The 22,963-nt window shown below is 44.8% G+C and overlaps 1 protein-coding gene across 5 annotated transcripts in view; it reads left to right on the forward strand.

Moving 5' to 3' along the window:
• Positions 1 to 22,963, forward strand: part of SRGAP3 (SLIT-ROBO Rho GTPase activating protein 3) — a 336,629-nt gene that overhangs the window by 75,394 nt on the left and 238,272 nt on the right. For 4 of the 5 annotated variants that reach the window (XR_013449094.1, XM_036096155.2, XM_036096156.2 and 1 more), the window contains exon 1: positions 11,286 to 12,088. Coding sequence is in view for 3 of the 5 variants with exons in the window: in XM_036096155.2 (XP_035952048.2) it covers positions 12,022 to 12,088 (67 nt within the window). In the remaining 2 variants the exon portion in view is untranslated. Of the gene's footprint in view, positions 1 to 8,896; positions 9,113 to 11,285; positions 12,089 to 22,963 lie in introns of those variants that run through there. The other variant, XM_078075648.1, reaches the window with a different exon arrangement.

Below are 22,963 nucleotides of genomic sequence, written 5' to 3' on the forward strand. Positions count from 1 at the left end.
CAGAGCATCCCATGCTCTGGAGTCTGGCTGTTGTCCGGACAGCATATGGGTCTATGCTGCTTGTTCTCTGCTATAACACAGAGGCTTCTCCAGGGAAAGGACAATTTCTAAACTGCAGAGAAAATACATCTCTTTTCCTGAAGCATCTCAGACCACATGCCTGGAAGTTCTAAGACATGCATTATGGAGTATACAGTAGTCATACTTTCTGTTTTCCCTCTGTATGAGCCTCTTAGGGCAGGCCTAAGAGTTTCCTTTCATGCTCCTGGAAATCAGACCCCTTAGAGCATCCTCTGGCCTTGCATGACATGGATTCTCAGGGAAGTTCAACTTGAGCCACCTTGGCAAAGTGTAGTTTGTCCTGTCTCATAACCCAGTGTCTGTTCTCTGTCATAGCATCTGCGTCTGCTTCTTTCCCATCTAATCCTGGGCACAATTCACAAGGTGAAACATGCTTTCCAGAGGCCTTGGCAGCCATATCTTTCTCAGTCATCATTTGGGGTGATTACAGGGGGAAGTGTAACTTTGTCTTATTGCCACAGGATAATGTAGATGTCCTAATCCTCACTGTGTAGAAATAAGACCAGACTGAATGTCTGTTCTGAATTATCTTTCTGCCTAAATGGAGCCCAGGAGGGACCCTAACTTGCAAAAAATATATTATTCAGCCCAATGCTGATTTCATTTCCTAAAAGAGATTGGGTCCAAATACGACTTTAATTGAATTCAGCCTCTTGACCTGATACTGACTTGGTTCTCCCTCCTAGTGCCTTCCAACATTAGACAAGGGAGGAGGAGGAGGAGAAATAGACAAGTAAAGCAATTCACATGGCTTTATGGGCCGAGTCACTTCCACATTCCATAAAGCCCCAATGACTGTATAGGAAACAGCTGCAGTATTTACTGGGGACTGGTAAGGCCTCATTACCATCCCACCTCCTCACAGGGGGTGTTTGGCTCCAAATGGAGTGCAGTGGAGGGAGTAATTGATTCTGCTGCCCTGGCACCTGGTGTTGCTGCCAAATGCCTGAGGTCACTGCAGCAAACAAACCCCACTCCACCCGGTGGAGGGAGGCTTCAGGGCCTCTCGTGTGAGGTGGAGAGCAGAGCCAAGAGCAGGTCAAAAGAGATTTTGTTGTTTATCTTTTCATATCTTTGTTCATTCACTCAAGAATTATTTATTGAGCACCTACTAAATGTCAGGTACTGTTGAAGGCATAGGAACGTAGTGACAGACGTGGTCCCTGCCTTCTTAGAGTTTACACTGTAGAGGTGCTCAGTCCAATACAATAGCCACTAAATTTAAATTTGAACTCATTAAAATGAACTCAAATTAAAACTTTAATTCTGCAGCCACATTTCAAGTGCTCCATAGGCTAGTATGCTCTTGTATTGGACGTTACAGATACGGAACGTTTCTACCATTGCAGAAAGTTCTATCAGACACACTAGTCTAATGTGGGTAGGGTGGGAAGGGTCTGGAGACTGTCATTCAGTGAACAAACATATACATAAATAAGATAATTTCAGATGTGGTGGTACTATGAAGAAAATGAAACAGAGAGATGGGCTAGAGTTGCCCTTTAATAGGTCTGGGTGGGCTTCTCTGAGAAGGTGACACATGGCCACGGCCCTGGAAGGAGCTGAGTGAACAGCATTCCAGAAGTATAAGAAAGCCACTGTGGCTTGGAGTAGGGAACCAGAGAGAGAGAGCAGTATGAAATGGGGCCAGGAGCAAGTAGAGGCCCAATCACATGGGATCATGGGGAAGAGTATGCATTTAATTCTAAGTGGTAGGAAGCCACTGCAGGATTTTTACCAGCAAGCTGTCATGATCTGATTTACATGTTAAAAGCTTGTTCTGGCTCCTACATTGATCATGGACTGTCAGGAGGCAAGAATGGAGGCAGAGGGCCAGGGAGGAGGCTATTAAAGCTGTAAGTAAGAGAAGCTGGGCCCTTGGTATCAGGGACAAAAGGGCAGCAGCTAATCCCAGAGGGGTAGCTCTGTGGGAGACAATCTCTTATCTGAAAATATGGGGACAATAATAGTACCCAGTGTGTGCTGTCACTGATACAAGGACACAATGAGGCAAGGTTTGTAAAGTACCCCATCCTCCCAGGACAGCAGCACATGGTGTTACCTTGTCTGGCTCACCTTTGTGTCTCTCCTAAAAGATGGTAACAGCCTCTCCTCTGGCCCTCTAGTCCTTTGTCTTGCTTCTTCTAGACTGGTTTCCACACTGCCACCGGAGTCACCTTTTCTGAAATTACAAATCTGATGAGGTCAGTCCCCTTCAGGGGTTCCTGATTGAATCCCAACCAAACTCCAAACTTGTTACCGTTGCTTAGGAGGCTCTTCACACTCTGGCCCACATCTCTCTCCAGCATCATCTCCCTCATGCCCCACCTTCAGCTCAGGCTCCAGCTACACTGATTATCGCCCCTCAGCTCATGCTGCTCCCCCTGCCCAGGGCACTTTCCCTTCCTGTCTTGGACTTACTATCTCCAGCTCTCTGTCTTTCTAGGCCCAGCTTAGAAATTTCTGCCTCCGAGAATCTGTCTCTTGGCTCTCTAAGCCCAGGTCAAGTGCCTTTAGTATCAGGTCCCATGGAACCCTGTACTTCTCCATCACATTGAATTATAATTGCTTGTTTACCTGTCTCTTCTGTTAAACTGAGATCTCCATGACAGTTGGGACTGTGTCTGTCTGGTTCATGATTGTGTCTAGTTCTTTGAATGCTTAGCTCATGAGAAGTGCTTAAGATGTATTTATTGAATGAGTAGGTAAATGCAGTAAAAATCTTCTTTCATATCCTTTGGTGTAGCTACTTTCTTTCCCTATACCCTCTTTTCCCCATCATTATTATTATTATTTTGAGTTAACCATTCTCTGGGCTTCCTAACCTAAGTATCTTAGCTTAGGCTGCCATAACAAGTACAACAAACTGGGTGGCTTTAAAAATAGACATGTTTTCACACTTTTGGAGGCTGGAAGTCCCAAGATCAGGGTATCCGCATGGTTGGGTTCTGGTGAGAGCCCTCTTCCTGGCTTGCAGATGGCTCCCTTCTCACTGTATCCTCACATGGCAGAGGGAAGGAGGAACAGATGAAGTGATGGAAGGAGAGAGAGAAAGAGAGGTAGAGGGAGGGCAAGTGCAAGCTGTCTGGTGTCTCTTCTTGTAAGGCAGTAATCCCATCATGAGACCTCACTCTCCTGACCTCATCTTACCCTAATCACCTCCCAAAGACCCCACCTTTAAACACCATCACATTGTGGCCTAGGACTTCAACATGGGAATTTGGAGGGGGGACACAACCTTCAGTCCCTACACTGAGACAAGGTAAGAATTTGATGTTCTCCATTTCCTACCCTGATCTCTAGATCTCTTAGGAATTTATTGGCAGTCTATGGCCTGCATGATGTAGTAGTCAGACAACTGAGGTTTAGAGCCCAGCTCCAAAAGTTATGAGCTATAAGACCTTGATCAAGTCACATCATCTCTTCTCCCAGTACTTGATGGAGGGCATCTAAGGTGGTCAGGACATACTCATTAACTGCATACACAGCCTCAGTGGGCACTTTGATAATTCCTCAAAGCCATATGATAAGCCTTCTCATTCATTATCTCACTTAATGCTTCCGGGAACCCTAAGAAGTTTTATTATTCTCCCATTGCAGAGATGAGGAGGCTGAGACTCTGAGAGTCTCAAGTTGGTCATTTGTCCTGATCCTGGAACTTTTTCCCCATGCTCTTATTTCATGATCTCCTGTTTCACATCCTTGCCCTCTCTCTGATCTTGAGGACTTGTGACCTGGGCAGGCATCTGTTGGTCTCTGAGATGTGGCTTGAGTCATTATAGCTTGGTGCTGTGGTCTGAATGTTTGTGTTCCCCCAAAATATACATGTTGGAATTCTAACACCCAATGTGATGGTCTTAGGAGGTGGGGCCTTTAGGAGGTGATTAGGTCATGAGGGTAGAGGCTTTATGAATGGAATTGGTACCCTTATAAAAGAGACATGATGGGGCACCTGGGTGGCTCAGTCCATTCAGTGGCTGAAACTTGATTTTGGCTCAGGTTATGATCTCAGGGTCATGAGATTGAGCCCCACACCAGGCTCCCTGCTTGGCAGGGAGTCTGCTTAAGATTCTTTCCCTCTGCCCCTGCCCCCACTCTCTCTCTCTCCCTCTCTCTCTCAATCTGTCTCTTTCTCTAAAATAAATAAATCTTAAAAAGAGAGAGAGAGAGACCTGAGGGAGTTCCCTAGTTTCTTCTGCCTTTTGAGAATACAATGAGGGGCACCTGGGTGGCTCAGTCGTTGAGCGTCTGCCTTCGGCTCAGGTCATGATCCCAGGGTCCTGGGATTGAGCCCCGCATCGGGCTCCCTGCTCTGCCGGAAGCCTGCTTCTCCCTCTCCCACTCCCCCTGCTTGTGTTCCCTCTCTCGCTTTGTCTCTCTCTGTCAAATAAGTAAATAAAATATTAAAAAAAAAAAAGAATACAATGAGAAGTCTGTGACCCAGAAGACCCTTACCTAGCTACACTGGCACCCTTATCTTTAAATTCCAGCCTCTAGAACTGAGAGAAGTAAATGTTTGTTGTTCATAAGCCACCCAGGCTGTGGCATTTTGTTATAGCAGCTTGAGGAGACTAACACTCTTGGCTACTTGACAAAACACCCATAACTGTGCATTGCTGTGATTGACCCTCATACCTTAGAATTTAAAAACTTAAAAAGGTACAAGTTCTTTAGTGTTGGACTTTCATGGGGTCAATATATCACACACCCCCTTTTTAAAAAAGATATTTATTTATTTATTTATCGAGACAAAGAGAGCGGGGGGAGGGGCAGATGGGGAGGGAGAGAGAGAATCTCAAGCAGACTCTGCACTGAATGCTGAGCCTGATGCGGGGCTGGATCTCCTGACACTGAGAGCGTGACCTGACCAAAAATCAAGAGATGGACACTAAACCAGCTGAGCCACCCAAGCACCCCATATAATACCCTTTTCTTCCCCTTTCAAGTTTTGAACCAACTGAGAAGTAGATAAAGGAGACAGATGTAGATTCTGTATTTATTTAACAAACACGTATGAGGTATTTACCAGATGCCAGGCAGCAACTTGCCCAAGGTCACACAGGTAGTAGGTGGCAAAGCCAGGCTTCCAACCCAGCTCCAAAAACTTCTTGTTATTCTGCTTCTTAAAACCTAAGCTTTAGGGGCGCCTGGGTGGCTCAGTCCTTTAGGCGTCTGCCTTCGGCTCAGGTCATGATCCCAGGGTCCTGGGATCCAGCCCCTCATTGAGCTCTCCACTCAGCTGGGAGCCTATTTCTCCCTCTCCCTCTGCCTGCCACTCCCCCTGCTTGTGCTCTCTCTCTCTCTCTCTGTCAAATAAATAAATAAAATCTTTAAAAACAAAACAAAACAAAAAAACAAAAATGTAAGCTTTATTTGTGATAAAACTAGATTGGAGGACATGGTTTAGGCGAATGTCCAAAAAGGGGAGTTAACTCTCTATACCTGAATTAGACTCTCCCAGCTAGTTGTAGCCACCCCAAGTGTCCCCACAGGGGGACAGGGCAGAGCTAGCCCTGCTCCTCTTACTGCAAGGTCAAAAGAGCAGAGCAGAATGTATCCTTCCCATAAGGAGGGACATCCAAAAAGAGAAGATGAAGGGGCGAGTTCAGTCCCTCCTTTCAAGTTCACCAATTGGCTATCACTTTTTCTTCGCTGGGGAGGAGTGAGTGAAGAATGGGGAGAATGGCTAAAGTGTTTACATTTTCCATGGATCTCTTCTGTGAATTCCCCTTCCTTTTTTCCCATATCCTTTTCATAGCAGACACATGTTGATTTTGCTCATCTAGAATCCATTCCTCCTTCTTCTGGAGTAGCCCCTTGATCCTTCTTTCAGAATCTCTTGGGCCATGTGGATTGTTTGGGACTGACCCCATCCCACAGTTCCAGGGGTATAAGCCCACGATCCAGGCCTGGCCAAGCAGAACATTCTACCCCTCTGGCCACAGTGATTCCCAGCCTGGGCCGGTTGACTACTCCTGGGACTTTTGCTAGAACTCTTGGGAAAGACTTTGCCCTCCGTGTTGGAATTGCCAAGCTGGGAGAATGGGAGCCTGGAGCTGCTGGGACCACATTTGCCATCTTGTGGGGAGAGGCTGCCACCATACAGGAAAGCGGAATGGAGAGCTGGAGAAAGGCATACAGTGTTCTGTTGACATTGTTAGAGCCCCTGATTTATGTTCATTATGAATGAGGTTGATTAACATTTCATAGGTTTTTCCCTTTCTGCAAAGTGTTATTTATATCCTTTACTTATTTCTCCACTGGACTGTTGGTGTTTTTCTCATAGATTTGAAGGAACTTTTTTTTAAGTATTCATTTTTTATTGAAGTGAAATTCACATAACAAAATTACCGTTTTATTTTTTTAAAGATTGTATTTATTTATCAGAGAGAGAGAGAGCGAGAGAGCACAAGCAGGGGGAGCTGCAGGCAGAGGGAGAGGGAGAAACAGGCTCCCCGCTGAGCAAGGAGACTGATGCGGGACTCAATCCCAGGACCCTGGGATCATGACCTGAGCTGAAGGCAGACAGATGCTTAACCGACTGAGCCACCCAGGCGTCCCCAAAATTACCATTTTAAAGTGTACAATTCAGTGGCATCTAGTACATTCACAGCATTGTGCAACCATCACCTCTTTCTAGTTCCAAAACATTTCCATCACCACCAAAGCGACCCCTGCCCCACCTGCCAGCCACTCATCTGCTTTCTGTCTCTGTGGGTTTATCTAGTCTGGATATTTTATATAGATGGACTTCTACAATATGTGGCCTTTTGTGTCTGGCTTCTTGTAGTCGGCATAATGTTTTTTGTTTTGTTTTGTTTTTTAAGATTTTATTTATTTATTTGACAGAAAGAGATACAGCGAGAGAGGGAACACAAGCAGGGGGAGTGGGAGAGGGAGAAGCAGGCTTCCCACTGAGCAGGGAACCTGATATGGGGCTCGATCCCAGGACCCTGGGATCATGACCTGAGCCGAAGGCAGACAGATGCTCAACGATTGAGCCACTCAGGCACCCCTGGCATAATGTTTTTGAGGTTCATTCATATTGTAGCATGTATCAATGCTTCATTTCTTTTTATGGCTGAATAATATTCCATTGTATGAATAGAACAGGTTTTATTTCTCCATTTATCTGCTGATGGACATTTGGATCGTTTCCACCTTTTGGCTAGCATGAGCAGTGCTGCTATGAGCATTTGTGTACAAGTATTTGTTGGAATCGTATGTTTTTGTGTATTAGGGAAATTAGTCTTTGGCCTGTAATAGGTGTTGCAAATATTGTTCTTCAGTTTGCAGTTTGTCTTTCACCTTGTTTTATGGTGGTTTTGACCAGGCAGAATCTTGAAAAAACTGGTATGCAGTTGACTCTGTCAGGCTTTTACGGCTTACGGGTTTTCTGACACAGGAAAGCCGTCCTCATACTTGAGGTTATAAAATAAGTCTCCCATCAGAGCTGCCACTTATACACTCATTTCCTCAAATGGGGATTAAAAACAGGCCACTTGCACTGTCCCCCTGGGGTTATTGTGAGGCCCAAATAAGATAAGCAATATGAAAGGGCTTTATAAAATATGAACCAGCATATACACGCATGGTATGTTGTCATTGCCACTATTAATTGTATGCAATCCTGGCACTAACTAGCTGAGTGCTGTGCTTGCTTTCGTTTTGCAGAGCAGAGACCGAAGGGCAGAATTATTCACTGAGCCAGCCAAGGATGCAGTAGTTGGTGGCATTGGAGAATGTCACAGAAGATATCAACTCTTACTAGTCATCTTGGGAGGGTTTCATATTTGACCAAAAACCCCCCACAAACATTGCCTTAAACTCAAAACTTTTCTGGTCATTCTTCCTCCGAGTAGAGTCTTTTTTTTTTTTTTTTTTCTACCAGGAAAAGAAACCAGTTTAGTGAGTTTTGTGTTATTCAGCTGTAATTGTGACTTGAGCCTCATCAATGGCCATTTTGAAATGTTTTCCTTATGTTTTTAAACCTAAATTCTTCTTTTTTTTTTAATGGCAAACTTTAGGTTGAACACTGTATTGGTTGAGAAAAAAAGTCAATACTTGACAGTGATTGTCACTGCATTGTCACTACAGTGATCGTTCTGATATAGCACTTGCACTGGTTAAGTCCTTGGGCTCCCATATCAGTCAGACCTGGGTTTGAATACGATTCCATTAGTAGCTAGTTGTGTGATATTGGAAATTGCGTCATTGCTCTGTGCCTCTGTTTCCCTATCTGTAAAACAAGGATGATTACAGAACCTGACCCATTGGGTTGTAGCAAGAAGTCAATGATAAAATCTATATAATATACATGGCCCCGATGGAAGGCTTGATAAATACTAGCTATTAGGATAATTCAGGAATAGCTAAAAAAATTTAGGAAATGAGCCTGAGGTAAATGGAATATACCCTTCTGGGGGGTACTCCCATCCTTGGGGGGTGGCACAGATCAAATGATATATTAGAGCCCCTTGCCCTGCCGCATACCACACTTATTTTTGGAGAAATCTGATTTCTGTTACTACCTTGTGAAGGGTAATCATCAGGAATGGCAGTTGTTCTCAAAAAACAAGGAAGAAGTGGCCATGTGGAGGAGTGTTGCGGAAGGGCAGCTGGGAGGCCGGTGAGCCTTGGGGAGGATTGGAAGGAAAAAGTCGAGGGCATCTTACCAGGGGGCCTACCCAGGTCATACCACCTCTTCCTGGGGAAGGAAGATTCTGGGTGATGTGGTTTCACTGTGTGTGGTGATATATTTGCAGGGGACATAACCGTTGTCTTATTTTGTCCTCTCTTTCTGCTCTTGACCCAGGGATCTGTGGAGCCCCAACTCTGATCCTGGGCCCAGTGTGTTTGGGCCCTAAAAAAGAAGTAACATTTGTGGGACCTCTGCTATGTGCCAGGCACTTTAAGTTCATGATCACCTTGGATTCTGTGCTATGAGTAACATCACCACCATTTTACAGACGAGGAAACTGGAGTGAGGCTCAGTGAAGGCACGAAGTGACTTAGGGCCCCCCACAAGCTGGTAAGTGGCAGAACTGGAATTTTAATCACCATCTGTCTTACACCAAAATCCAGCTCTTTTGCTGCTCAGCACGTAGCTCTATACCATACTTCACTTCAGTTTCTAGAGCCTTTTGTGACATTTCTGTGGCTCAGTGCCCTACACATGGGTCTCCCAGAAATATTTGTGGATTCAAAATTTTAGTAACGATGAGAATAGCTGACACTTACTACTTCCTGCCTCTGACAGGTTAAGTCAAGCAGGTTAAGTCACTTGTGCCGTTTCTCAGAACTACAGTGACAGAGCCAGGCAGGGAATCTAGTCTGTCATATCTCAAGGTGTGCGCACTTAACTTTTTTCCTCTGAGGGTCTATGCTTGAGGCAGGGATGCTAATCTCTGGGCACATCATTCTCAGGTAACATGGTTGGCTTTCGTTGTTTTAAACTGGTCCCGAGGGGGACCTCCGAGGGACTGAGCATGCCCCTGAGAAGGGTGAAGCAGGAGGGTGATGGCACTGGCTGTGGACAGTACTTACCAACTCTGTGACCACCTATCTGGGGACGTGAAGCTGTAATAAGCCCTGTGATTCACGGCCAGCCTTCTCCCTGTGCTTTCTCCAAGCAGATCCTATGCCTTCCCGTCTATAGGCTTAGCTCAGACTGTTTGCTGCATAGGAATATCCCGTCTCCTCCTGACCCCCCGGCCCCATGCCTGTCTGAGGAGACCCATTACAACTGCCACCTTCTCTGGGAAGCCTCAATGGACTGCCGTGGATTCATTTCTGAACCAAATCCAATCATTTATTATGCACTCCGAAATAGGCAAATGGGAGACTATTTTGAGAAATTTGTGAAAATACCAAACTGAGGGGATAAACATATTAATGACAACCTTAATATGTATAATTCCCATGCTCAGAAACCCTATAGTGTTTGATTTCATTTTTTGTAAAACAAATCTTATTCTACCGAAGAGCATATGAAATGGGTTTAATCTCTTTAGTAGAATGCAGGATACTTGAGCATTTGCATGGCCAAAATCTGGTGTCAGATAGCCTATGTTTGAATGCTGGTGACTTTGGGTAAGTCCCTTCCCATATCTCTGCCTCTCTTCCTTCACCTGTGAAAGAGGGGTGCTTTTACTATGTTGTTGGGTTTTTTGGGGGAGGATATCATGGGGTAATAATAATTGCTACCATTTATTGAGTGCTTACTATGTGCCCAGCACCGTGCTAAGTTTAGCTTTACATTCTTATTTGATCCTCCCAAGAGCTCCCTCATTCTTGAAGTCCCTTACCCAGCAATATTTTCTTCCCCATAGCACTTATCTTCTTCTGCCGTATTGTATCATTTACTCATTTTGTTTATTTTTCATCTTCCTCTTCCAGGGCCTCTTGCCTTACATGACTCCAGGAGGCACCATTCACTGTGCATTCTGAGTTCGGCCTTTACCGAGAATATGAACGTGACTGGTGGGGATTTCCCGGAGTTGTGTAATGTGGAGACCTGGAGCTCCAGGAGGACAGGGATCTATCTTTTCTTTTTTTTTTTTTAAATGTGTGTGTGCTTATTTTGATCATTGCTGTATCCCTGTATCCGGAACTATGCCTGATCTATAGTAAGCTTTCAATAAATATTTGTTGAAAGAATGAATTAAAAAGCCCTTAAAGAGAGCCCATTTTACTGGTGAGGAAACTGAGGCGCAATGAGTTACTGATTTGCCGAAAGCTCCAAGAGACACTGAGGCAGCTGGGTGTTTCCAGCATGCCTGCTCTCAACAGCTTTGCAAAGCTGCATGTCTGAAATGCCTGGCATTGTCCCTGCCAGCCCGCGATTGCTCAACAAATATTAATGAATTTGCCTACATGGGTCAGCCTCTCTCCTCTGCTAGACAATCCCTACAGAGTAACAAACTGTCACATAGCTGTTGCTTTGAGAAATTAAATTAAATTGCAAGGTGCAAAGAAAAGGTGAACCTTTTGGAGTTTTTGGAAGAAAAATTCCTAACCCAACTGCTAATGGAGTTTGCAGGGGCCTCTCAGGCCTTTCCCACCGGATTCTTTTTCCTGCTGCCTTCCCTTTTGTGAGCATTTCTTCCCCTTTTTGCTTGCAGTGAGTTCTGCTCTCCTGTAGGCTACAATGTGTCAGTTGTTATAAAATCCAGGAGGTGGAGCTTGGTGACGAGGTGGGTGGGGGAGCACTCAGCCAGCCCTGCAGGGCGAGCAGTTCAGCCCTGGTTCACCCGAAGCTTAAGCCTTGCAGCAGGAGAACTTCCATCTCGCTCTCCTGGCTTTGATCCTCACTGTACATCAGACCAGAGGCGCCGAAGGGAGGGAGGATGCGAGATGACCGGTCCTTTGGCAACCTGACCATCTCCTTAGCAGAGCTTTTGAAAGCCAGCCGGGGACTGACTGCCCGACCAAGGAGGCGCCGCGCCTCTTGTGAATGTGTGTGTGTGTGTGTGTGTGTGGGTGGGTGGGTGAGCCGGTGTGAGTGAGTGAACGTGTGTGTATGTGTGTGTGTGCATCACGACCGTGTGTGTGTGTCCGGATGAGTGTGTGAGTGCACGCGTGAGTGTGTTTGCGTGCATGTGTGTATGATCGCTCTCGGTTATTATTTCTGTGGAAGAAAAATCTTGAAAATCTGGGGCAGGTTACTGTGCTCCTAGGGTGGTAGTTCTTCTTTTGCAAGAAGAGCTGACCAGACCAAGCTACTAGAGACATTTTTTTCGGCGAGTAAAGAGAATTTTCCTCCCGGATCGAGAGGGATTTTTCCCCCCCCCTTGGCTCTGCAGCCGAGTAAAAGAGATTAGTCCCTAAACCTGTGAAATCGACTAGGGCCGTGTGATTACCAGGGCTTGAGAGAGGACTTGGGAAGAAAAAGAGAAATAAATCAAAACAGCTTGTCAGTGCCTTTGGCCACGTTGGAAGATGTCATCTCAAACTAAGTTCAAGAAAGACAAAGAGATCATTGCCGAATATGAAGCCCAAATAAAAGGTGAGATGCGGGCTGGGGAGTCATGCTTCCCCTCCCCTTTCCTTTTTCTCTTGCTTTGGCTTTCTTTTACCCTTTTCCTCCCTGCCATCACGAAATGTTGTTATGCATCAATAATCTTATTGTGAGTGGGACCAGTGGCAGCCGCACAAGTCCAGACTGGTTTCAACTGCAGAGAGCGCCGGCGCTGGGAGTATGGATTATAGAATGGGCAGCAATCACTGCATTGCAGGTGTGTGAGGAGGATCCGACGCCCGGCTTTAGGAGTGTCGCGGATACTCCATCATCTTGGTGGTGACATGTCACTCTAAGGCCATTTTGACAGTCACCACCTCCTCCCCCCATCCCATGCCGAAAGCCCCTTCATATGATTTTTTACCATCTACTTTTCTTTTTCTTGCCTCTTTTTGGTTTTTGTTGTTGCTTTCCCTTTCCCCTTTCTCTGGGCTGGAATTCACATGCATATGCACAGGGAAGCAGCATCCCTGGGCTGCCATTCTTTGTCAGTGTCTCTCGGCTGGCCTGGGTTGCCATGGATGAACTGTTATAGGGCATATTGATCCGAACTAATGCAGGCATTTAAGCATAAAGAGGGAGCTCGGTGCAGAAAATGTATTCTCTCACAGTGTGCAGCCCCAATCACCATCCGGCTGCTTGCTAGCATGTAGGGGCACCAGCCTTCATTCAAAGCCAAAGCTCAGTGTGCCGTTTGGGCTGGTCGGAGCTGCCTGGCTGCCGTAGTGCCCGAGGACGCCTGCCAGCAGGGTGAGATGACCTCTGGCTGCTTGGTCCAGCTTTGCTGCACGGGGGGCACACTCCTCTCTGAAGCTGCTCCCTAAGTCCTCCCTAGCAAGGCGAAATAGGACACTGGACACAATGGCATAGACAAATGCAGGCGGGATCCTCATTCATGCCAGACTGGGATTCTCCCACCTTCGTGAGTTTTAGGCTCAGCTTTGGTGAGGAAAACCTAAAAGCACCATGCTCACCCTTTCTCTGAGGATGTACCCTGAGGGAAGCCTGGGCCTGCGCCTCTTAGTGTCTGGTTTCTTTCTGGTCCTGGATCTCCTTGCTGCGACACAGGCTGTGTTGTGGTCTTCCATGGAAAGACTGAAGACAAAATACGTCTTCAGGGGATACTGAGGCCTGCCCTTGAGGTTCTGAGTGGACTATTAGAGCAAGTTGGTTATTTGGGGCCCAGGTGACGTGAGGCTGCCACACCTGCTTTTAGGTGCTGCCGCAGCTCCAGACTCGGTGACCCAGGAAGTCGGGTTGGCTCCCCAGGAGCACCGGGAGGCCGGCATCCACAGCTGCTACACACGCTTCAGATGCTTGGGAACCTTTGGGAGGGGAGCAGCCATCAGGGGAGACCTTTGTTTTTTTTTTCCAGTCCCGCCAACCGTCTTGTGTCTTTTAGTTCTGGTCAGACCCGGCATGCTAATCACCTCTGGGTGGACCCCAGGGCAGAAATAAGCAGAAAACCCTTCTCCAGTTTTCAGTTCGGTATGGAAAACAGTGCCTTACGATGTTTCAGCCTTGCTGAGGATTTAGAAGCAAGTCCTTTATTGGTCAGAGATTTGAATTCACCCGACTGCTCCAATACAAAAGCCCAGGTTCGGTCTTTGCATACACACTTTTTAGGGAGTTTATGTTTTATAAGATGAATGTAGCTGATTATTATTGTTCTTTTTAACTGCGGTTCCCAAGAAAAATGGCACAATAGAGAAGGGGATGTTGAGTTTTGGACAATTTGGGGTTTTTATTAGCATTGTCGTGGTAGGGAGCATGCTTGTCTCATTTTTGGTTTGCTACCACTGGGCCCGTGAACTTTGCTTGAGGATCAATTAAGCATTTATTGCTCTGGCTGATTCTTTTACTTTTTACCTTTCACCTTTATTTTAACAACTACTCAGCAAGCCCAAGGTAACGCATTTCAGCAGGAAATTTGTCTAGATGATCTTGTCTCTCCCAGACTCTAAAGGTCTCTACATTCTGGTTAAAGGAATTGAATTTTATTCCTTTGGAATTGACACCCACATGACTTAGATCAGGATGTTGATGTGCCCAAAACCGTCTGGAATCTTTTCTCTCAAAATTCTGTTAATCATCATCATAATTACTGATGTCCATACAGGGCTCTACAGTTTCTCTGGCTCACTCCCAAACATCACTACTCGTGGCCTACACAATGTTACAGAAAGGGTTCGTATGAGCTCAGTTTTGGAGATGAGGAAACTGAGGCCTCATCTTGTGGAATGACTTGTCCAAGGTCACAAGGTTGGAAACGTGAAGGCAGCCGGTCATCTTTCCCAATACATTGTTTGCCTGAAGCTGCCCCCTGAAGGATTGATGTTAGTAGCAGATGGCGGTTTTGTGGTGGGGACTGGCTGCCTCTTGATCGTGTTCCATTGTTTACCCTCCTACTTTTATCCCTTGCCTTTGTTGCTTGCCTCTGAAGAATGTTTGACCAATCACCAAAAATAACGCCTGATGCCAATTTCCTTTCTCCCAGAGTATCATATGGCCAATTTGGTGCAAACACTTCACTTAGGTAGATTTTGTCCTCTGTGAGTCGAGTGAGGAGAATTTTTGGTTTTTTAAAAATGACACTGAGTTCTTTGTTGACTTATTCTCTTTTATCTCTTTTTGAAGAATTTATTGACCTAAGAATTTTTAAAACTGTTTCTTTTTTCCTGTTGTAAAAAATCTCAGATCTATGCCTTCTCTTGCCTCGTCAAATACTTGAATCCCTTTGATTATATATTTGCAACATAGTAGTATACCATGTGCTTTTACATTTCCAGTGATGGGGAACTCATCACTTCCCAAGTCTACATATTCTACCTATGGATAGCTCCGGCTGTTGTGTTGTTTATGTCCACCTATTGCTTCTATATTATCTTCCCCTTGGGACTTCATAGAACAAGACAGATGCTGCTTCGTCCCCATGACTGCCCGTTGGATGTTTGGAGACTCTGATCATAGCCCCTGGACTATGATTATCCTCATTTGCTCATGTAAGGTGCTTATCTGCTGCTTAATCATCTTCTCTCTCCTTTGGATTTACTGTATACTGGGATGCAAACTCTAGTGCCTTTGGGTGCTTGGCAGATAGAAAAAATGAGTGAAGCTGGCTGAGTAAGATGATTTGTGGTAGTTGATCACCACTTCATTGAGGGCAATAGAAGAAAGGGTGGTGGTGATTATGGTAGCCTTGAGAGCACGTGTCCTGTCCAAATGGAGAGTCACTACTTGGGTTCAGCCTGTTGTTGCCATTTAGGAATGTAGGCCTAACTAGATCTTTCAATTTCTCAAGAGATGCCAGAAATCTAGATGAAAGCTTTATGCTATTAAAGATGTTTTTCCAAGGTACACCTGGCTGACTCCATTGGTAGAGCTTGTGACTCTTGATCTTGGGGGTCATGAGTTCGAGTCCCAAGTTCAGTGTAGGGATTACTTAAAAAAGTTTTAAAAAGTTTTGTGACTCTTGATCTTGGGGTTATGAGTTCAAGCCCCACACTGGGTGTGAAGATTACTTAAAAATAAGATCTTAAAAAGAAAGATGTTTTGCCAAATGGACTTTCAAAAGATCATACTATCAAAAACCTTCTTCGAGAGTGGTAGCAAGTTCTAGGTGAAGGTCTCTGGATGTGGTCAGAGAAAGAAAACAACTATCACCTCCTTTATGCTGCATGTAATGCTTCTACTAATATAGCCCAAAGGTTGAATTGGCCCTTTCACTGCCCGCCTCCTCATTGTACCATATCTTTTATATCTGCCGTATTTTTCCAATCCACTAGGCTAGGAGTTTTGTCAGAGAAAAGAAAATGAAATGAATTTAATAGGACTTGTTTTTGGTGACCCTGTGCTGGCTCCAGATGGACTCTGCTTGCTGTCTGAGGTGCTTACAAGTGTCCATTTATGAATCTGTTCAAGAACTTTCCTTGAGAGTGACATCACATTTCTCTAGCCTGGAAATGGCAAGCTATAACTTCTTTCCCCTTTTGAAAATCAGAATAACATTTGCCCATCTCCAGAGTTTTGGCATCTATCCTATTTTTCACAATTCCCTCAAAGATCACTGATAGTGTTTGGTAATCTTATTTGCCAGAGTTCCTAGTATCCTGGCTCTAATTCATCTTGCTGTCAGACATGATGATCTGTTCTGCTTTTATTCAGAGTTCCCATTTCCATTTCAACCTAATAGAAAATTGAAATAGAAACACCGTGATTGACTTTAGTGTTTTGTTTTTTTATTATGCATCCATAGTCATTTTAGGTCATCTTCTTAAGAGCAAAAGTCTAGAATTTGGGGGAAGAAGAGCAGATTTTTGAAGACGATCACAGAGAAGTATTTCTTTACTCATTCATTTATATATTCATTCAATAAACATTGATTATCTACTTTGTTCTTAGTGTTGTGCTGGGGGTTGTAAGAGATGCAGAGTATATGATATATTCTTGGTTTTCTAAGATTTTTCTTGAAATATGGTGATAAAATCAGTGAAGGAAATTTAAAAAACTCAGAACACAAAAACTTCTGGCTGAACACCAGAATGAGTTTAGTCTGAAAGAGATTATGCCATTGAATGAGTGGATGAGCTCCTTAGGAACCCTCACTACTCTCAACAGGCTCCAAGGAGGAAAGGACGCTGGGTTGGGGAGACACTGGGGAGTAGTAGGAACTGTGGCTGATTAGTGAGCTCACCTAGAGGAGTCAGCTGCTGCTCGGCTCCAGTCTTCACTGCCAGGCAGGGTATGAGCCCAGAGTGGTCAGTTCTTTTAGTGTTTCAAGGGCATCTGGATTTTAAAACAAAATGTCTTGATTTTTATTTTTAATTTCTAAATTTTTAAAAATTTTAAATTAAAAACATTAAGACATTGGGTTGTCTTTTTTATTTTTGAGCTGTAAGAGTTCTTTTTTAAATTAAAGGATAGGGGCACCTGGGTGGCTCAGTCAGTTAAGCTTCTGATGCTTGATTTCAGCTCAGGTCATGATCTCAGGGTCGTGAGATCAAGCCCTGCGTGGGGCTTGGTGCTCAGTGTGGAGTCTGCTTCAGATTCTCTCTCTCCCTCTGCCCCTCTCCCTGCTCCTGCGTGTGCTCTCTCTCTCTCAATAAATAAATAAAATCTTAAAAAAAACAAATTGGAGGATAGTTGACATATAATGTTACATTAGTTTCAGGTGTACAACGTAGTGATCCAACTCTGTATATTAGGCTATGCTAAGCTCACAAGTGTAGCTACCATCTGTCACCATACAACACTATTACAGTACCGCTGACTATATTCCCTAGGCTGTGCCTTTCATCTCTGTGACTTATTCATTCCATAACTGGAAGCCTGTACCTCCCACTTCTCTTCATCCATTTTACCCATCCCCCCACTCCCTCCCTCTGACAACCATCAGTTTGTTCTCTGTACTTATGGGTCTGTTTCTGTTTTTGTTTTTGTTTTAAAGATTTTATTTATTTGACAGCACAAGCAGAGGGAGAGAGAGGGAGAAGGAGGCTCCCCGCTGAGCAAGGAGCCTGATGTGGGACTCGATCCCAGGACCCTGGGATCATGACCCAGGGCGAAGGCAGCCGCTTAACTGACTGAGCCACCCAGGCATCCCGTCTGTTTCTGCTTTTTGTTTATTCATTTGTTTTGTTTTTTAGATTCCACACATATGTTAGATCACATGGTATTTGTTTTTCTCTGTCTGACTTACTTCACTTGGCATAATATCCTCTAAGTCTATCCATGTTGTTACAAATGGCAAGACCTCATTCTTTTTGATGGCTGAATAATGTTCCATTGTATATATATGCCACATCTTCTTTATCCATTCATCTATCCATCCATGGACATTTAGGTTGCTTCCATATCTTAGCTATTGTAAATACTGCTGCAGTAAACATAGGGGTGCATATATCTTGTCAGATTTGTGTTTTTGTTTTCTTTGGGTAAACACCCAGCAGTGGAATTACTGGATCATAGGGTATTTCTATTTTAATTTTTTGAGGAACCAACATACTGTGTTCCACAGTGGCTGCACCAATTTACATTCCCACCAACAGTGCACAAGGGTTCCTTTTTTTGCGCTCTAAGAGTTCTTTATTCTGGATACAAGTCCCTTAGCAGATATATAATTTGCAAGTATTTTCCCCCATTCTGTGGGTTATCCTTTCCCTTTTTTGATGGTGCCCTTTGAAGCACAAAAGTATTTAATTTTTATGAAGTTTAGATTATCTATTTATTCTCATGCTTTCATGTCATATCTAGGACTCTTTTGCCAAATCCAAGGCCATGATGAAAAGCTCCTGATTTTTAAATAGCTCAGATTTTTAAGAAACACTCTGCTGCCTGAACAAACCCATCAGTAGGACATCTTCAGCCCATAGCCCACCACTTTGCAACTTCTGGCCTATAAGTTGAAGTCCATAAAAGGTCTTGGTGATGGAGCCTCAGCCAGTTTTCCTGTTTTATCTTCAGTTGTTTTCTCTATAATAAGCCTGTGCTTTTACAACCACATGAAACCAATCCTTGTCTCTCAGTCCTCCATACCCCTTCCCACCTCCAAATCTTTCCACATTTGTGCCTTTGTTCTGTTTAAAATGTCCCCCTCTTCTCACTCTTTCTTTGTCTGGCCAATTCCTGACCATCCTTCAGTGCCTGCCCAAATGATACCTTCTTCCGTGATGCCTTCCTAATAACTCTCCTACGCAGAATTAGTGGTTCTGCCTCACATCTGCCCCCCACATTCTGAGCCTTATTATTCTTTATTACAATCTTGTGATTAGTCCTTTGGCCATGAACTCTTGAGGCTAGAAATGCTCATGGTCATTTTGTTTCCAGAATGTGGTTGGCACAAGATAGGTTGAGAGAGTGGCTGGTAAGTTACTAATAAGAAGTTTTACTCTTACAACTTTTAGCTAACATAGTTATTCTCTTTGACATATGTCTTAGTCTGCCATAACAAAATACTGTGAACGGGGTGGTTTAAACAATAGACATTTATTTCTCACAGTTCTGGAGGCTGGAAGTCCAAGATCAAGGTACTAACACATTTGGTTCCTGGTGTTGTAGATGGCTGTCCTTTCTCTGTATGCTCACATGGCCTTTGCTCAGTGTGTGGAGAGAGACAGAGAGCTATCTTCTTCTTCTTCATATAAGGGCACCAATCCCATTATGAGGGCCCCACCCTCATGACCTTCAACCAAACCTAATTATCTCCCCAAAGCCTCATCCACCTCCAAATACGATTACACTGGGGGTTAGGGCTTCAACATATGAATCTGGAGGGGGAGACACAAACACTCAACCTATGACAGCACCCATATTTTCTGTTCCATTGAAAGTAGGGGTTTTACTGAGAAAGGAAATATTCTCCATAGTTTGCTGAAGTTCCTTGTTTGTCCCTGATAGTGGAGATTTGGTGAAGGCTGATGTGTCGAAAGCCAAGGTCATGTTTGATGAGGTGATGTTTGCCGTGATCGTGGTGGAGTGCGCATTCCAGGCTCTTTCCAGTTTGGGGAAATCAATGGATCTGGGGGTCTGTATTGGCTGTTTTTGGAGTTTTCACCACCAGGGTTTTTTAGAGACAACCTTTCCTTTCTAGAAACCTCTCTTATTCATTCATTCCTTCACTTACTCACTCATTCACCAATGATGGTTACAAGCTATGCTTCAGGTTATATAACTTTATTTAGCGGTGGGAGATCATTAATTTTTATTTATCTCTAGGTCTCAGTCATATATAGCAGTATCTCATTTTGTGTTCTCAGTAATTCTCTGAGGTAGTCATTATTATTCCCATTTTATAGGTTAAAAGCTCTAAGGTTCAGAGAGATAAAGTTACATCAGATCGCATAGCAAACAGGGGCAGAGCTAGGATTTAAATGAAGCCTTCCTGACTTCCAGTTGTAAAGGGAGGCAAGAAGCATGCCAAGGCAATGTGGCTCTGAAACCTAGGGGTTCCTTTATTGGGGGGCCAGTCTGGGATGGGTCTTAATCTTTGACTTCCTACCCTTCCTAAAACTTCAGCTCCCCTTCTAATCTGACTTTTCCTAGTGCTCACTGGATGCCACCTAGCTGTGTCAGATACCTTCACCCCGCCCCGCCCCCCCCATGGAGTCACCTTTGGCAAAGTGCCCACTGGAGATACTCCTGTAGACTTGACTGAGGCTGCCATATCTGCCTCTGTCAACCTGGAAATATAGAACCAGAAACCTGAGTGGTCTTCTAGTCCAGTTCTCCCACTTCTTCCCCCCTAGATGTGGAAACTGATGTTCAGAGAAGGGTTCTGGCTTGCAGACACTTGTAGATCATAGTTCCAGGAGGGGGAAAGCTCTCTCTGCTAGGCCCATTGCTGTAGGCTCGTGCCTGGCCTCTAGTTGGTGATCCATAGATGTATGGAGTTGAATTGCTCTGGTGGGTGGTGCAAGCCCAGGTGGTGGTGATTGCCTGGGAGGCGGAGCTGAGTGGTACCTTGGAGAGCAGGACGAGGCAAGGATATAATAGGGTAAGGATGGGAGGGCAGGGAGGTTAGGCTGGGTCAGAAATTGGGTCCTTTCCGGGAAGGGATGGGGGTTGACTTCTTCAAGATGCTGAGTTTCAGAACCTCTGGCCTAATACAGGACCCAGCAAGTGGTGTCCTGGGCTTGATTTCACTTGTAAATGATTCATTCCTGATGGCTTGTTGGTGTTTATAAAATATCTTGGCTGGCCAGGAGTGGGATTTTGGCTCTTTTCTCTTCATTTGTTTAATCATTAGGCCAATTTATGTTTGGAGTAGTGTTCCCTGAGGTGTATTCCATGAAACTGGATGTAAAGAGGCTTTAGCTGGAAAAAACAGTTCTGTGGTCAAATGAGTCTTGGAAATTCTAACATAAACTGAGTTAAATAGGTTTGTTTCCCACAGGACTTCTGGGAACCTTAAATGTGTTAAGTATGAAGTGCCAAAAAGGGGCCATGGACTTTTCTCAAACTTGTTCAGTCTCGTAGACATTTTTCATGGAATATCTCACACAACTCTATTCCTGAGGGGCGCCTGGGTGGCTCAGTCAGTTAAGTGTCTGCCTTTGGCTCAGGGATTGGAGCCCTGTGTCTGGGCTCCCTACTCAGCGGGGAGTCTGCTTTTCCCTCTCCCTCTGCACCCCCCCCCACTTATGCTGTCTCTCGCTCTCTCTCTCAAGTAAATAAATAAAATATTAAACAACAGCAACAACAACAACAACAACAACAACAACAACAAACTATTCCTGACTGTATTCCCAAGATTACATTTTGGAAAGTATCAGACTACACAATTTGTGGATTATCCCGATTCTTTCTCTTTTTTGCCTTTTGCCCAGTTCCCTAATTTTTATACTTTTCTCAGAGGGCAGTTTGAAGAGGGGAAGAGGTAAAACAAATGCGTATCCAGCCCAGCTAAGTGATATTGATGTGGTGTTTTGAGGTCACTTAGAAAATGTGGGTTTTGACATCTCCAATTACAGAGTACTCAACCATTGATTTAAATGGTAATTTGGCGACAGCTTGCCCCTGATCAATATGCGTGGCGTGTGCCCGTCTATGTGTGACAGTAGGGGATGCCCTCAACTGCAGGCTGCGTTCAAGGTGCCTTGAGTGGACCCCAGCACTGCCCCTGGGATTGTACAGTCGATGCCAGGTGACAGGGGTGCTGAGGAACGCATGGAAGCCCACAGCCCGTGCACCTCAGAGGGAACAGAGATCAGCCACAAATCCAGGTGTATGAGAAATGTGTTTTTCTTTATGTTTCTGTAGCTTGATTTCCATTTCTCATCTCTCTTCTGCTGGGGGTGGCAGAAATAAATATAAGTCAATTTGGGGTCTCTCCTGTTTCCTTCCATGTTGTGCCCCAAGGTCCAGGGGACGAAGGTAGTGCCAAGGGACATCTCTTGTGCTTTATTATCAATCTATTTTGGCAAATGAAATAGCCTCCTTCTCTTCGGGCCTTTGGTGGTCTGTCCATGCCAGTGATCCATCCTTCTTTGTTCCCGATCTCGAGACTCCTTCCTGTGTCCCTCTCTTCAGTCCTTCCATGCTGTTTGCAAGCACTACCATGCTGGCTTGTGAAGAACTCTGGACATTTGTCTCAGGCCTGTCTTGCCATGCCCTGTCCTTGCTTCTCCAGTGCCTCCCTGGAGCTCTCTGGCTGGGGAAGCAGCCCAGCTCCTCTCTGTTCTACAAATCTATATGGGGGTTCCCTTGTCACCTTCTTTCCCTGGGCTTGTTTGGGGTGAGGCAGGGTACAGGCTGTTTTCCTATAGATCCATAAAATCTACATACACTTTCCTGACTCCTGGAAATCTTTATCCATGTGTAGATTAGGGGTGGTATCCTGGCTCTTTGTCATCAGACATTCCCTCAAAGCTGCTGTACATAATCCACATTCTTTCTATTCTCCCTGAGGGCTAGGCTTTTGAAAGTCAAAAGCCAAGAATTGACTCTTTCTCTGTATTACCCCAGAGGCAACAAACATAGAAAGCCCTCCTTGCCTGAATCTGGTCCAGAAGCTCTTAAGGAAATATGGATGAAAAACCTTCACTATTTCAAGATATTAATTGTAGTGAATTTCTTTTCTTTTCCACTTGTACCATCCTGACCCAGACCACCGTCACCTCTTGCTGGGATCATGGCAACATCCTTCTAACTCAGGGTTTCTCAGCCTCCGCACTACTGACATTTGGAGTTGGATCAGTTTTTGGTGGGTTGTTGGAGCCCTGGCCTCTACCCACTAGACTCCTGTAGCACCCCTCTCCCTCCCCGAGCTGTGACAACCAAAAATGTCTCCAGACATTGCCAGATGTTCCCTGAGGGGGCAAAAGAGGCCCTAGTTGAAAGCCGCTGACCTAACTGGTCTCCCTGATT

This window comes from Halichoerus grypus, chromosome 1 (genome assembly GCF_964656455.1).
Source record: "Halichoerus grypus chromosome 1, mHalGry1.hap1.1, whole genome shotgun sequence".
Lineage (NCBI taxonomy): Eukaryota > Metazoa > Chordata > Mammalia > Carnivora > Phocidae > Halichoerus > Halichoerus grypus.